Source organism: Ostrea edulis, chromosome 7 (assembly GCF_947568905.1).
Source record: "Ostrea edulis chromosome 7, xbOstEdul1.1, whole genome shotgun sequence".
In the NCBI taxonomy this organism is placed as follows: Eukaryota; Metazoa; Mollusca; class Bivalvia; order Ostreida; family Ostreidae; genus Ostrea; species Ostrea edulis.
The window spans coordinates 29,234,463-29,249,670 of NC_079170.1; the positions used below are offsets into that span (position 1 = coordinate 29,234,463).

Here is a 15,208-nt window from a genome sequence, read left to right on the forward strand (position 1 = left end):
GAAGTATTCATCACAATGATTCGTTTACATGTACATATATCTTATCTACGAAGTATTCATCACAATGATTCGTTTACATGTACATATATCTTATCTACGAAGTATTCATCACAATGATTCGTTTACAAGTACATATATCTTATCTACGAAGTATTCATCACAATGATTCGTTTACAAGTACATATATCTTATCTACGAAGTATTCATCACAATGATTCGTTTACATGTACATATATCTTATCTACGAAGTATTCATCACAATGATTCGTTTACATGTACATATATCTTATCTACGAAGTATTCATCACAATGATTCGTTTACATGTACATATATCTTATCTACGAAGTATTCATCACAATGATTCGTTTACAAGTACATATATCTTATCTACGAAGTATTCATCACAATGATTCGTTTACAAGTACATATATCTTATCTACGAAGTATTCATCACAATGATTCGTTTACATGTACATATATCTTATCTACGAAGTATTCATCACAATGATTCGTTTACATGTACATATATCTTATCTACGAAGTATTCATCACAATGATTCGTTTACATGTACATATATCTTATCTACGAAGTATTCATCACAATGATTCGTTTACATGTACATATATCTTATCTACGAAGTATTCATCACAATGATTCGTTTACAAGTACATATATCTTATCTACGAAGTATTCATCACAATGATTCGTTTACATGTACATATATCTTATCTACGAAGTATTCATCACAATGATTCGTTTACATGTACAGTTGAACTTCGGTCTCGAATACCATGAATATTTCAAAATGTAAGTCCCAACTACATTTATTTACTTCATGCATTTTGAACTCAATAATCTGAACTATCGAATACTTCGAAGTGCTTTCTCGGCTCCATTTAATTTGAGATAACGAGGTTTAACTGTATCTTTTTCTTCCCCGAATAGTATGTTATAATGCTGATTATTTTCATTTCTAATGCATTATACATTGTGCATGTATTGTCAGATTTCATCATCTTGAACATATAACATTTTGTCAGCCTTTACTGTAAAGAAAATGATGGCAAAATCTTTTTGCATGCCTCACAAAAGCCAAGATTGCTATATTATTATACCCCCTGCAATAAGTTGTGGGGGGTGAGGGGGGGGGGGGTATACTGGAATCGGGTTGTCCGTCTGTCCGTCCGTCTGTAGACACAATGGTTTCCGGGCTAAAGCATTATCCTTTCCACCTACCATCACCATATCATATATATGGACTACCCATGGGATGAAGATGTTCCCTATCGATTTTGGGGTCAAAAGGTCAAAGGTCAAGCGCACTGGACATCGAAGTAGCAATATGGTTTCCGGGTTCTAAAGCTTTATCCTTTCCACCTACTGTCACCATATCATACATATGGACTACCCATGGGATGTAAATGTTCCCTATCGATTTGGGGGTCAAAAGGTCAAAGGTCACGTGCACTGGACATCGAAATAGCAATATTGTTTCCATTTAAATTCTTTAACGGCTTTTTTCATCGCATGGAGATGCTGTGTTCCTAGATAATCCATTTCTCCCTACAAATGAGAATACCCAAGGTTTGTCGTGCCATTTGTTTTTTACACTCAGAAAAGAGGTAGTTTATACCTATTACCAACACCCTTTGGGAGTTTGGGGTAAGCGGGGGGTATTCTTAGTGAGTATTGCTCACAGTACCTCTTGTTGAATTTGGACTGTACCGTGTATACTGTAAGAGATCTTTAATCATTAATGTCAAGTGAGTTTGCAAATAATATTTGCTTCCACAAGTTAAGGTATTTTGTGTTTTACACACACTTGCTGTTTTGTATTCAAAAGTAAGAGACCCTTTTTTTTTTATTTTAACACTGGGAACAATTGATACTGATGATTTTTTCTTTTTTTAAGATGTTGCCGACTCTCAGAAAGTTGATGGGGGAAGAACGGGGAGAATTTGAAGCCAGGTTTATGAAGCAGAAGGCAACAGGACAAACTTCTGGTATGATCTTAAAAATATAGATTTCTGTCAGCTGAATTTGTAGGAAGTGTTTTATATTTTTGTTAGAGAGAATTAAAAAATAATTTCATTAAACGGTATATTTTAAAAAGTTGTTGAGGAGGTAAATGTTATTGGGTCTTTTGACGTTAATTCCTGTGATATTCAGATGAGAAGGCTAATGGAAGCTTTGAACCAGAGAACGTCTTAGCTGATTTGATTCCTCGCTACGATGAGGAACTGGACGTTCTGGTCATGTGGCTGAACAGACCTGAGACAAAATCTCTGTCCACCAAACAGCAGAGAATTAAAATCCTTCAGCTCAAGTTGGAGATGTGCGCAGCAGAAATGGAGGAGGATTTTGAGGTGGCTGCCATGTTTGTGGGCTTGCTGGAGAGAGTGTTAGCTTCTCATCATGGAAGGTAAAGATAATGGATGCTACCAACATTTTGGAGACTTTTTATGCACTTGCATAAAAATGTGGGTGTATTATGCGATACCGCTGTCATCCGTCTGTCCCTTTAACTCCTCTTCAACCCTTTGGTGGTTGGAAATTGTGAAGATGTTATGAAATTCATGTATAGTCTGATTTCATCAGTTTTCATTGAGCACTAATTTTCCTTGTTATCATGGGTGAACAAGACTAGGAAATTAAATGAACAGCAATGTACAGTTTTTATACAAGAGGAAGCAATATGTGGAAAGTGTCTAATTTTTTCATGAATTTTCATGTCAATGAAATAATTTGTTGTGCTTTTGGTAAAACTGTAAAATTTGATGGCGCACAAAAATTAATGAAATCACAGTAAAAATTTATAAGGAAATCACAGTATACTATTTAGATTTCCTCAGATATTCTACACACAGATTATCTCAGGTACTGCATATTGAAAAAATGATAATGTGAAAGATACAGTGTGCGAAACTAACTTTAAAGTCCTATAGACTTTCGGTCCATAGTCATTTCATTTCCTATAGACCACATGAAATTTCTATAGACCAAAATTTAACATGCAATATTCATTGTTATTAAAAAATAAATAACAGACACAAATTTGATTTGGTAATTCGTTCATAGTTTAATTATATTCTTTTTTCAATTTCATGCACAAGCTTTTCAATTAGAAGTTCGTTTTCTTTTTCATTTTGTTCCAGCTCAGTTTCACTGTCTGAATCTTCATCTAAGTCACTTCTACTACTTTTCGTTTTTTCATAATTTTCTGTGACTTTAGCCTTGCTGGAACTTGTTGTACTGACCACTTTTCGTTTGATTCCAGTGCATGCACCTTCCACATATTTTAACTGTTCAAAAAAGGACATTCTGAATTTGCACAAAAAATGGTGTACATTGAAGTGAATATCAAATTGATCCCCCCTGTTGAAAATGGAATAATCTGATTCAAATGATTTGTAATTACATTGTGAAACATTAGGGGTGAAAAGAAACATCAGCGTAATACATATAAACTGGTTCTGCTTCTCATATATGTTTAATAAGCGGCGGGGAACCAGTTATTTACTCAGAATTCCTATAGACAAGTCGGTCTATAGCTATTTTGATTGTTATAGACCGACTCGATTTTCTATAGACATTGTCTATCGGTCCATGGTTAATTTCGCACACTGAAGATATGAGTACATGGCTACCCTATGAAGGGTTCATATTGTTTTCTAATGTATATATGGCATATGTAAAATTACAGTTTTCTACAGCAGTAAAAAAATTGTTCAGAAAGAATTACATAATTACTCTGTGCATCATTTTAGTAATATATTACAGACATGCTACAGATAATGTGAGACAGAGAGACCTGGCGAGGAGGAGGACCCAGCTGCGGAGTCAGAGAATACAACAAAATGAGGCTTACGAGAAAAGGCTGATTACTGATCCTCATCCCCGTCATGGTAAATCAATTATCTGCCCTTGATACATGTAAATATCAATTATCTGCCCTTGATACTTGTAAAAATCAATTATCTGCCCTTGATACTTGTAAAGATCAATTATCTGCCCTTGATACTTGTAAAAATCAATTATCTGCCCTTGACACTTGTAAAAATCAATTATCTGCCCTTGATACTTGTAAAAATCAATTACCTGCCCTTGATACTTGTAAATATCAATTATCTGCCCTTGATACTTGTAAAAATCAATTATCTGCCCTTGATATTTGTAAAAATCAATTATCTGCCCTTGATACTTGTAAAAAAATCAATTATCTGCCCTTGATACTTGTAAAAAAAAAAATCAATTATCTGCCCTTGATACTTGTAAAAAGCTTTCATTTTTAATGAAATTCATACAGTTTGATATTTTCAATGTTTTATTCACAGAGCTTAGTATATATATTGTGTAAGAGAGTAAAAGTTGACTATTTTGTTGCTGAACAAACTTTACAGAAGTTATGCTATTTCAATGCACTGAACAATACATGTGTATTTGTCTAAAAATAATCAATCTGTATCATATTTGTACATTGAAACCTGTCTAATCTAACAGACACCAGGACACTTTGTAGACAGATTGTTGTATTGCACAGCGTAACGAAGACAGAAAATTTGGAATATTTGTGTCAGATTTCATTGTATTGAAACAGATAACACAGGTGTTGGAATGGACATGTTTAACTGTAAATTAAGGCTGATTTGATTTCTAACATTAACATATTGTTTGATTCTGACTTGATTTCTAAGCAAAATATACATGTACATGATTCAGATTTGATTTCTAACATTAACATAGATAATGATTGGATTTCTAACTGAAGCACACTGCCCTATTTGCCACAAATTTACAAGGCATTACTGGCATATATAGATAATAATTCCAGATTTGGCACCCAAAGTGACTGAGTATTTTGGCTAATACTTGTCTTTCACATGTGTGCCCCCCGTGCCCCCCCCCCCCCCCCCCCCCCCCCCCCCCCCCTCTTTTTCGGAAATCCTGGATCTGCCATTGAAACATACGTTGATTTTTTACATAAACATACATTTTGCTGATTTAATTTCTAACAGTTACTTTAAAAACTTACGCATGCATCAATGTTGATTTGATTTCTAACTTGCATCTGCTTTCTTTAGGTGACACGACCGGATGGCAGATGTCTTACTTGAGGGAGGTGTTAGTGCGTCATGAGGAAGAAAGGGAGAATTTATTACATTTTCTACAGGATGATAGCATGGAAGACCTGAAAGAAGCAGCAGCCATGATGACTGAACAGGACTCTAAGTCACGCCTGGCTGAACTTCATGCCAAACGCAGAAGACTGAATTTATCAAATGAAGGTTGGTATCAATGAATATTTCAGGCATATCAATTTAAAGATATATTTTAATTCATTATCTTAGCCGAATTTCCTGGGCAATTGGAATTATTTGTGATATCCATATTTAAGGAGGTGTTCTAAATTGTCATAATGGCTGACTTTCTTTTAAAATATGTATGAAAATATAAATATCAGCAATGTTTGTCTATTCCTTTTCAATTAAAATGCCTAGCTGAGTAGCTCAGTAGGTTAAGTTAAACGTTTCAACTGCTGAACTGTAGTTCACTTGCTTGAGTCCAGCAGGGATTTTAATTTTTTTTTTCAGATGGCTTTAAATTAAAACTACATTTTTTTACTTAAAAAAGTGAATTTGAAAGTTTTCAATTTCCAAATGTTGTACATATCCTTCACTTTTCATTCATATCAAATGTTTCTGGTGTAGCATTCCTCCTTAAGTGTTGTTTATAATGTACTCTAGTTTACTTGTTAAAATCAATTTGATTTTTGATCATTTCTACTTTGAGATGCCGGAGGTAAACAAGACATTCTTCATTAAGTTTAACTTTCTGCGAAAATGTTCACCTTTTGACAGATGATCAGGAGGAGCACACCAGTATTTTGGAGGAGGCTGTGGCAATACGAGCCGTCTGTAAAAAGAGACAAATTCTGGCAGAGACCAGACGAGAGCCCAGCAAAGATGACATCATCATCAACATCCTGAAAGACCTGCAGGAGGAACAAGACAAAGAAATCGCCGGTATTCTGGAAAACATCGTGGATTTGGTAAGGAATAGTGACTGCTTCTAGGCTTGTCTCTGAGTCTGGCAATGGTATCAGTTTTAAAAGAATGGAAATAATGTGTGAAGATATATTTTCAAAAATTCAACTATGTGATATATTTTATAAAATCTTTGCTCCTCTTAGACATCAGACAGGCAAACTGTTTGCATAATTACCTATAAAGAGCAGTGATCCTTCTTTCATAACAGTCTGTAAAAATCAATTGTCCTTTCAGAACTCAAAAAGAAAATTACATTTCACTGTGATGTAATAAAGCTGACCTATTTAAGAGTTGTGTATGATATATATTTTTGTTATAGTAGACACTTTCATTTTTTTCATATATAAAACTAATACAATTTAGAACAAACATTTTAACTGTTAAATCAACTCTCACACTCGTGGTCTATTGACCGGTCAACAATTTACGAACTGTTGACCGGGCAATAGTCTGCTCCATTTCTATTGGTTATGCAAGTCACATGATTCTCAATCTGCTGCTTTATTTACGTAATGTCGAGGCTCACTGATGATGAAATACTGAATTTATTACGTGTGACAAAGAACAGAAACATAAAAAAAATGTAATTATTGAGTATTAATTAGGATATTGGGTATGTTTTCTTTTAAACTAGTGGATACATTGATAATTTTTTGCAATCACTCTGAATTATTAAAAGTCAACAAACCATTTGCATTTAATAAAACCCTAAAAAATGAAGGTGTATAACAAAATAGTTATAGACTGTGTCCTTGGACAACAGTTGTTTTGTTTGACCCTCGAACGGATCTGTTGCTCTCAGCCTAATATGGCTTCGGGCAACAGATCCATTCTCGGGTCAAACAAAACTGCTGTTGTCCTCGGATGTAGTCAATAACTGTATGATATTGTATATATTATTTACCAGTACATCATTTACATGTAGTACCAAGTATGAAAATGGAAAAGTTTGAAAAACACACAGAAAACACAATAATTTCTATAAAGAGTAAAAAATGTGTATACTCATGTGACCACTAAGGTCCATGGGCCTCTTGTTTGTGAAAAGGTCTACTGATATATTTGTCTTTTTATATCTACAGAAGGAGGACGAGCTGGATGACTTGAGAACAGGAGAGAAGGACAAGAGGGCAAATAGGAGTGTCCCTAATGTGTTCATTGTACTGACTCAGAGCGAGAGTAAAACTCATGAACAGGAGTTGATCAAGGTGGGTCTCTGTTGATTTAGTAGAATGATCATTTTATGGAAAGGTTGGATATAAGACTATATCCCATGTTTTATTCTGTTTTACAACAACGGTAGACTGAAGCACTATACTGTACTGGAATAATTTTGATTGGCATGTACTAATAATGTTCCCTGTAAAGCTGTTTGTTTTAACACTTACCATGGCTAACAGTAAATGTAAATTGTTAACAGTTTTTGATATATTTTGTATAGTGAAACATGTCGCTGTATGCACAGTTGAGTGGCCATAGGAAAGTTATTCTTGATCCTTTCCCATGCAAGTGCAAATCAACAAAATCATATACTTCTTGTTAGATGTAGCTTTTTTTTTTTGAATTAGCAATTTTTATAATTTCCTTGTGAAAAGAAAATTGTGAATGAATTTATTGTTCTATTTTCTGTATTTGTTGTTGTTTTCTGAAATTTACTGGACAGGTGTGTTTTGTACAACTACAATGGTCTGATATTTTGTTATTACTTGTTATATTTTTATTTCAGGCTTTGTGTACATTTCACTCTGTAGTACTAGACGTTACTTTTTTCTGTTTGACAGGCTCTTCAGCAGAAATACGACAGTGTACAGACCAAACTTCTGACAGAGTGTCTGATTTTCAAGTACGGAGAAGCAGCCTGGACTAAAATGGGGGACGAGAAACAAAACTATGTAGAGACAATTACCCAGACAGTAAACAGTTTCCGGAGGGAGGGTAGGTATCACTGGTCGTAGAGGGAGGGGGGGGGGGGCTTTATCTAGTTCTTGCAGATAGAATTCTAGTCAGGCTTTACTGATAATAAATCTAGTTGTCCTTGGTGTGCAGAACTTTGTATGATATGAGCCAAATTCAGCCCCCTAGTAGGAGAAATGTTTTAAGTTACATTTGTAAGTTTACTTTATTGTGGGGTGGAGTGTATGGCCAGCTTTCTGATATATATCATTTTGTAAATGCTGGTGACTTCAAAGATCTCCACCTTTTCTTGGATTTTTAATCTCTTGATTAAAGAAATTTTTGTGCTATTTTTCTCACAGCCAATTGTATTGCTTGGGTTCGAATTCACTACTCTTTAATAGTAAATTCGAACCCAAGCAATACAATTGCCTGCAATTTTTCTTTCTGGAAAGATGGCATGCATTGCAGATATTAATTTACATTTCTTTGAAACACATAATCATACACTCAAATTGCGTTATCTTGAACTCTATGATGCCGGAAAAAAACTTGAAAGATATGAAAGGTTTTGAGATATTGAGGTTAAGATACAATCATAAAGAAAATATAGTTAGGACTTCCAACTCGCTTCAACATATCCAAATGGTATTCGAGATATCTAAATGTTCGAGATACCAAAGTTCAACTAAAGGTGTACGTGTGTCTTACAGTTTCAAAGATCAGTCAGTAGTAGAAAAATGAATATGGTAATATTCTCCATTGTGTTTTGAAATACTAAACAATTACAGTAAACATGTTTTCAATGAGAGAAAATGACAGGGGATAAAAATGTGTTGTTTTTGGCATCATCAAATTAAAAAAATTGCGGAAAACTTGTAAATATTAGCATGGTTTTAGTCCAACAAAAAAAATGTAAAATCTCAAAAATTTCAAATGAATGCTTAGGTACCAATTCTCTTATACATGTACATGTAGATGGATTTATATAGAGAGAAAAAACGTCAGTAAACTTTATCATTGAAACTGAATAAAAGATTTGCAACATGTAGATGTAAAATACCATAAATGAGGACCAGAAAATAGGGTGTGGCTTTTTCCTGATAGAATTTATTGGAAACAAGGTTCCTTAGTAGGAGCAATCTTTTCTCATGAGACAGAATAAATTTTCCTGACTTTTTACCTAAAACAATACAATTCTCCTGAGTGTATGGAAATGAATGTAATATCTTGGATCGTGGTATTTTACACCCAAAATGATTTGCTTTGATTTCAATTGGATATTTTGCTACTTAGTAAATCTGTGGACATGACTATAAGAAAAAACAATATTGTGTCATGTGATTTATTCCTCATCTCATGTTATCTTACATGTATGTTAGGGACAGAAACAATAGCTTATTACATGCATTACTAAGTGAAAGTATTATGCATAATTTGTATTGTAAGTTTTTGTTTTACTGCTTTTAGGTAATAACGTTGGTTTGATAGAGGTTCTGGGAGGTTTTCATTTGGACAAAACATTTATCAGCATTATTGGTGTTCATCGGTTTTGTTTTCTGGAGCTGGTCAGGAAAACGGAAGGTACAGTCATGCATATATTGTATACTCTGCGTAATATTTGTGTAAAATGCTGATGTATGCTGGAGAATGATAAGATCTTGGAGTCTTTGTTTAATGTGTTTTATATTCTGACAGATGACCTTAGTTTAATGTGTTTTATATTCTGACAGATGATCTTAGTTTAATGTGTTTTATATTCTGACAGATGACCTTAGTTTAATGTGTTTTATATTCTGACAGATGATCTTAGTTTAATGTGTTTTATATTCAGACAGAGGACCTTAGTTTAATGTGTTTTATATTCTGACAGATGACCTTAGTTTAATGTGTTTTGACAGATGACCTTAGTTTAATGTGTTTTGTATTCTGACAGATGACCTTAGTTTAATGTGTTTTGTATTCTGACAGATGATCTTAGTTTAATGTGTTTTGTATTCTGACAGGGGATCTTAGTTTAATGTGTTTTGTACTTTGACAGATGACCTTGTATCAGAACCAGCTGAGGAGGAACAAATCATGAAGAACCCACTTCTGAATCTATGGCTCAGGTTCGAATCTGAAAAGAAGAATATCCTTCAGAAACTGAAAGGTAATTCTGCTTCCAGCATTTTAGGTTAATGCTCTTGGGACTTTAGAATATATGCAGGGGTGTGATTTTCCTTTTTTTCAAAGGAAATCCTCTAGCAAACTCAATTTTTAAAAAAAAATTAAACACTCTGGGTTTGAATTAAAGTGACAGAAAATGATGTTTTCCACATAGGGTGAGGTGTTTTCCTCCCTCTGTGACCAGTTTTTCTCTGATTTCATAGGAATTCAGTCACAGTCTTGTATATATATTCCTGAATGTTGATAAAGAGAGCATGAAAGTGTACGATATTTTGCAAATTTCAATTTTACAGTTTTGTAACTGAGCATGCCTGAGTAGGTGGAAAATGTGTTGTTTATCATGAGTGAAGTTTGCAAGCGATCTATCTTACATATAGATATATGAACTAAATGACTTTTTAATGACAGCAAATATTCGAATTTCATGGCCATTTTTCACATTCTGTTAAAAGGTGGTTTACAACTTGTGTGCACTGTTAAATCAGTAATTTCCTAGGGATGCAATTCTTATATGACATGACATGGGCATATCTGCAAATTCAAATTATTTGTGAGCACACCATTTTCTTCTCAAACCACAAAATTTAAAATATGTGATATCACAGCTAGTGAATTAAGGTCAAACAGAGAAAGTCAACAATTTAGTCAGTAGTTTTTACTGGGATTCTGTTAATTTTTCAGTGAAATGCATTTTGATTTAAAATCCTTTGTTCATTGAAGGGCTGGAAGAGGAATATATGAGTGAGCGGGAACAACAAATTTGTATTACCCGAATTACCAGGGAGACATTGCTCTGTAGTCGTGACGACAGATTTTTGGTCTCAGCAACTCTTGTTGGAGTGGCAGAGAGGCAAATGGTGGATGGAAAACCCAGGTTTTTATCCAGAATTCTTACTTTTACCAGATACTTTTACTAATGCAGAATGTTGTCTGACAAATTGAGCCTGGTTTCACTTTTTAAAATGTACTATTTTAGTGAATGAATCACATCCCTAAATAGTCATGTACATGGTGTATCCAATGATTTACTTGTATTTTGAAGACACTGTAAATAAGATTATTTTCAATTAGAATGGTTGGAGACAAGGCTAAATATGAAAGACTTGCCAAGCACAGATTTACAGCAGCAGCAACGAAGAAGACAAGTAATAAAGATCAAGTAATAAGGGACCAAAACCTGATATCTCAAATGGTAAGTTTAGCCTCAGATAACAATGGGAGTCCAGTACAGGGACCTACTTCTGTTACAGTATTAGTGCTTTTCTTTCTTTTTTCGGGGGGTGGGGTGGGTGGGGTGTGTCTTACATGCTTTGAGATCTCTTGCTGATTTTGAGTGCTAGCAATGCTTGTTATGCTGATTCTATGCTGGATCAATGCTACAGTGTAGTTTTCCTGTTTCAAGTCTCGATCAATGCTCTGGCATTGAATGTTACCAGAAGTAACTCAATGCTCATTTTGAATTGATCAGCATTGCTCTTTTTTACTGTCAAAATAAAATAAAATTAAACTGTCCATTGTTTTGTCAAATTCTATTCTGAAAACATATTTTGCCTACAGTATGTACATGTATAACCAAATATCACTTTCTGTTTTAGTCTGTGTAAATGCTAGGAAATGCTGATCTGAATAATAATAAATCTGATTTGAATGCTGTGAATTCTGATTTTTATTGCTAACCTTGCTTGCTAGTTCAATGTGTATACCAATGCTAGTTTGTTTCCAACGCTTAGAGTACTTAAATGCTAATGCTAGTTTTATGTAATGATATTGGTTCCCGTACTGAGTAGTAGTATAGTAAACATTAAAGAATTTCTGTAACAGTTTTTTTTTTGAGAGTCATACATGTATATATATGTCAATGTCAGTGCTAATTAACTTTTTAAAATTATTGCATGAAGTAATTATACAAATTATTGCATGAAGTAATTATACAATGTGGAGAATTTTTTATTCTCTTAGAATGCTGTACTTGAATTTCTGGAGTTCAAGCATCAATGTGAGCAAGATCAATTCAAGCTTCTTCTTGAGATGTTTGTTGATCAGAAGCTTCATCAAGAAGTCATGATGATGTCACAACAACAGAGGAAGGACCAGTTGTCGCGACTGCAGTCAAAACGAGAGACAGTTCCCCCAGGTACATACTTTGTGATGGCTGGAATTTGTCATCATTGTCTGCTGTATTCTGTGATTATACACACTCCCTGCTAATAAAATTTTGAAGTTCCGAAATTCCATCTGCACTCTCAAATAAAAAGGTTTAAATCTTAAAATTCCTGTTGATTTCCAGGCATGATCAAAGATGAGGTGTGAAATTGTGAAAAATTCCTTCCTGATTCCAACCAGAATTATTGATTTCCAGGTGTAATTTTAGAGGTGTAATTAATATTCTGTCTCTTGCTCAATTACACCTGGAAAATATGTTTAGAATCCATCTCGCTTCCAGGCAGAATCCGCCTTAAATATTCGCACAGGTGCTATGTTTCAGAAATAAATCTTCTGGATTTTATTTTATAGAAAAACAGAAAGAGCATGATGGAATTCTGAGTGAGGGTGTGGACATTAAGCGTGAGCTATGTCGACAGAGGATGAGCAGCGATCAGAAGGCGGAGGCCGTAGACAGGGACATCCATGAAACCATGATGGCTGAGCTTATCCTTGCTCAGAATCAGGAGGCTGAGAGATTGCTGCAGGATTTCATGTCAAAGGTCAGTTGGATTTTGTTGATTTGTGCGTGCTCATTCTTGGCTAGACTTTCAAACCATTGAATATTATAACTTTTTTTCAATGCCATAAAGATTAGCATACAAGCAGAAATTACTGTAAAACGACTTTTATTTGTGACGACTTTATTTTGTGATTTAATTACTATTGCTGAACTGGTTTATGGCAACTAATTTTTGCTACCAAGGTAATCAAAAACGTACAAAAAACATTAAAGTTCTGGTTCATGGTGAGAAATATTCGCGATGATGAGGTCCTCGTGAACCGTACGAAAATTTCTTGCACGCGAATAAAAGTTGGTTTATGGTATTGAAGCAAAATTGTTCTCAACAATATGAAGGTGACTATCAAATTTAAGTAAGCATTCATTCAACAATCAATTGAAAGCATTCCAAACTTTATCCAGAGAAGAAAATTGTAGAAAGAAAAGTCTAAACAGTAAAAAACAATTTTTATTTTCAACAATCACAGGAAAATGAGGAGCTACAAAAGATGCAACTTGCTCAGATCAATGATCGTAAATTGAATAGGAGGGAAAATGTGGCCTATGTGGTTTTCTCCCCTGAAATGTTCCTCGAGATAAGCACCGACGTTGACTTGATTGAGGCCCTGGAAGGAAAATATGATGCACTGAGAGACAAACTGCTGGCGGAGGCCCTGATCAAGCAAGTGAGTATTCTCATACAGGAGGAACAATGTGGACTGCTTTTGTTGATTAAATAGAGCTTTCACAGTCATTGCAGTGTTGTGTTCTTTTTTTCTATTTCTATTTACCACAAATATTTCGAGTACTAAAATTCCAGACAATTTCTGTAAAGTCAGCTACATGTATTTCATTTTTTAAAATCTTCCATGAACATGAGTCCACCATAAAATAAAAGAACGATAACTGAGTAATTTTAAGATCCATGAATGTTGTATTATTTCTCAAACCATGAAAACTGAACCTGCGCAGTTATGCTGTAGATTTAGTATTATAGACAGACAATAAGGATCCTGTTTTGAATTTTTTGTGCACAGCTCGGGGAGTCAGAATGGCAGAGGTTATCAGACTTGGAGCGACAAAAGAAAATGATGGAACTGAAGCTCAAGGAAAGACAACTCAGAAGAGAGGGGAAGTTTGATGAAATTTCACAGATCCTAGGTAAGTTACTATTGTGTGCTATGCAATAAAATGTTCTGTGCTATATAATAAAATGTTCTGTGCTATGTAATAAAATGTTCTGCACTATGTAATAAAATGTTCCGTGCTACGTAATAAAATTTTCTGCACTATATAATAAAATATTCTGCACTACGTAATAAAATGTTCTGCACTATGTAATAAAATGTTCCGTGCTACGTAATAAAATTTTCTGCACTATATAATAAAATATTCTGCACTACGTAATAAAATGTTCTGCACTATGTAATAAAATGTTCTGTGCTACGTAATAAAATTTTCTGCACTCTGTAATAAAACGTTCTGCACTATGTAATAAAATGTTTTGCACTATGTAATAAATGTTCTGCACTATGTAATAAAATATTCTGCACTATGTAATAAAATGTTCTGCACTATGTAACAAAATGTTCTGTATAAATACTGAGAATATTTGTGTGTGGTGTACATGTATGTCTGAAGTAGTTTGATGCCACGTCTAGACAAATATATATGTAAAGCCAACCATCTTACATACATGTATATAAAAGTTTTTAGGGTCTATTATGGTACGTTGCATTAAAGTGTGTCATTGTCATTCCACCTGTTTGTAAAACTCTTTATTTTTTATTCTGCTGATAGGTGATGCGTTAGAAAATCAGGAGACACTAAAACGTCTGATGGGAGAAAACAAAGAGGAACAGCAGAGGAAACTCAGAGAGAGGCTGGAGAGGAAGAAAAAGAGGCTGGCTCAAGGTAGATAACTCTGTCAGTTGTCAACATGCATGTACATTTTGCTTAAACTTAATTAGGATGGTGAATTTGGAAAAAGGAAAAAGAAAATATGTAAATAAAAATAGGAGGAGGGGGATAACGAAGCAAAAAGAAACATTAAATGGGAGATTGATTGTTACTGTGGTAATTAGGGCTATACGGACCGTGGATATCGGCCTGGATAGCTCAGAGGTTAGAGTACCTGACTACTAATGGGAGATTGATTGTTACTGTAGTAATTAGGGCTATGTGGACTGTGGATATCGGCCTGGATAGCTCAGTGGTTAGAGCACCTGACTACTAATGCAGGGGTCCCGGGTTTGATTCACGGTCCAGCCAAAGATTTTCTCCTCTCTCCTATATATACTACATTTGATGTCGTTGACCACCCCTGTATGCAGGTTGTCCTGCCGGGGTCAAAAGGGAACCTGGGTTGTATGTGTCTTCAAGGGCAAAGACAA

At 34.5% G+C, this 15,208-nt stretch overlaps 1 protein-coding gene and 1 non-coding gene across 4 annotated transcripts in view; both read left to right on the forward strand.

Annotated features, from left to right (window-relative positions):
• Nucleotides 1-15,208, forward strand: part of LOC125654368 (trichohyalin-like) — a 52,359-nt gene that overhangs the window by 12,266 nt on the left and 24,885 nt on the right. For all 3 annotated transcript variants that reach the window (XM_056143899.1, XM_056143900.1, XM_056143901.1), the window contains exons 14-29: nucleotides 1,915-2,005; nucleotides 2,172-2,424; nucleotides 3,783-3,907; nucleotides 5,084-5,287; nucleotides 5,861-6,051; nucleotides 7,132-7,257; nucleotides 7,831-7,984; nucleotides 9,413-9,526; nucleotides 9,984-10,094; nucleotides 10,832-10,985; nucleotides 11,183-11,303; nucleotides 12,071-12,245; nucleotides 12,626-12,816; nucleotides 13,304-13,501; nucleotides 13,853-13,976; nucleotides 14,616-14,729. In XM_056143899.1, coding sequence (XP_055999874.1) covers nucleotides 1,915-2,005; nucleotides 2,172-2,424; nucleotides 3,783-3,907; nucleotides 5,084-5,287; nucleotides 5,861-6,051; nucleotides 7,132-7,257; nucleotides 7,831-7,984; nucleotides 9,413-9,526; nucleotides 9,984-10,094; nucleotides 10,832-10,985; nucleotides 11,183-11,303; nucleotides 12,071-12,245; nucleotides 12,626-12,816; nucleotides 13,304-13,501; nucleotides 13,853-13,976; nucleotides 14,616-14,729 — 2,446 coding nt within the window. The remainder of the gene's footprint in view (nucleotides 1-1,914; nucleotides 2,006-2,171; nucleotides 2,425-3,782; nucleotides 3,908-5,083; nucleotides 5,288-5,860; nucleotides 6,052-7,131; nucleotides 7,258-7,830; nucleotides 7,985-9,412; nucleotides 9,527-9,983; nucleotides 10,095-10,831; nucleotides 10,986-11,182; nucleotides 11,304-12,070; nucleotides 12,246-12,625; nucleotides 12,817-13,303; nucleotides 13,502-13,852; nucleotides 13,977-14,615; nucleotides 14,730-15,208) is intronic.
• Nucleotides 15,013-15,086, forward strand: Trnas-acu (transfer RNA serine (anticodon ACU)). The gene has a single exon. It is a non-coding gene; the product is annotated as a tRNA-Ser (tRNA).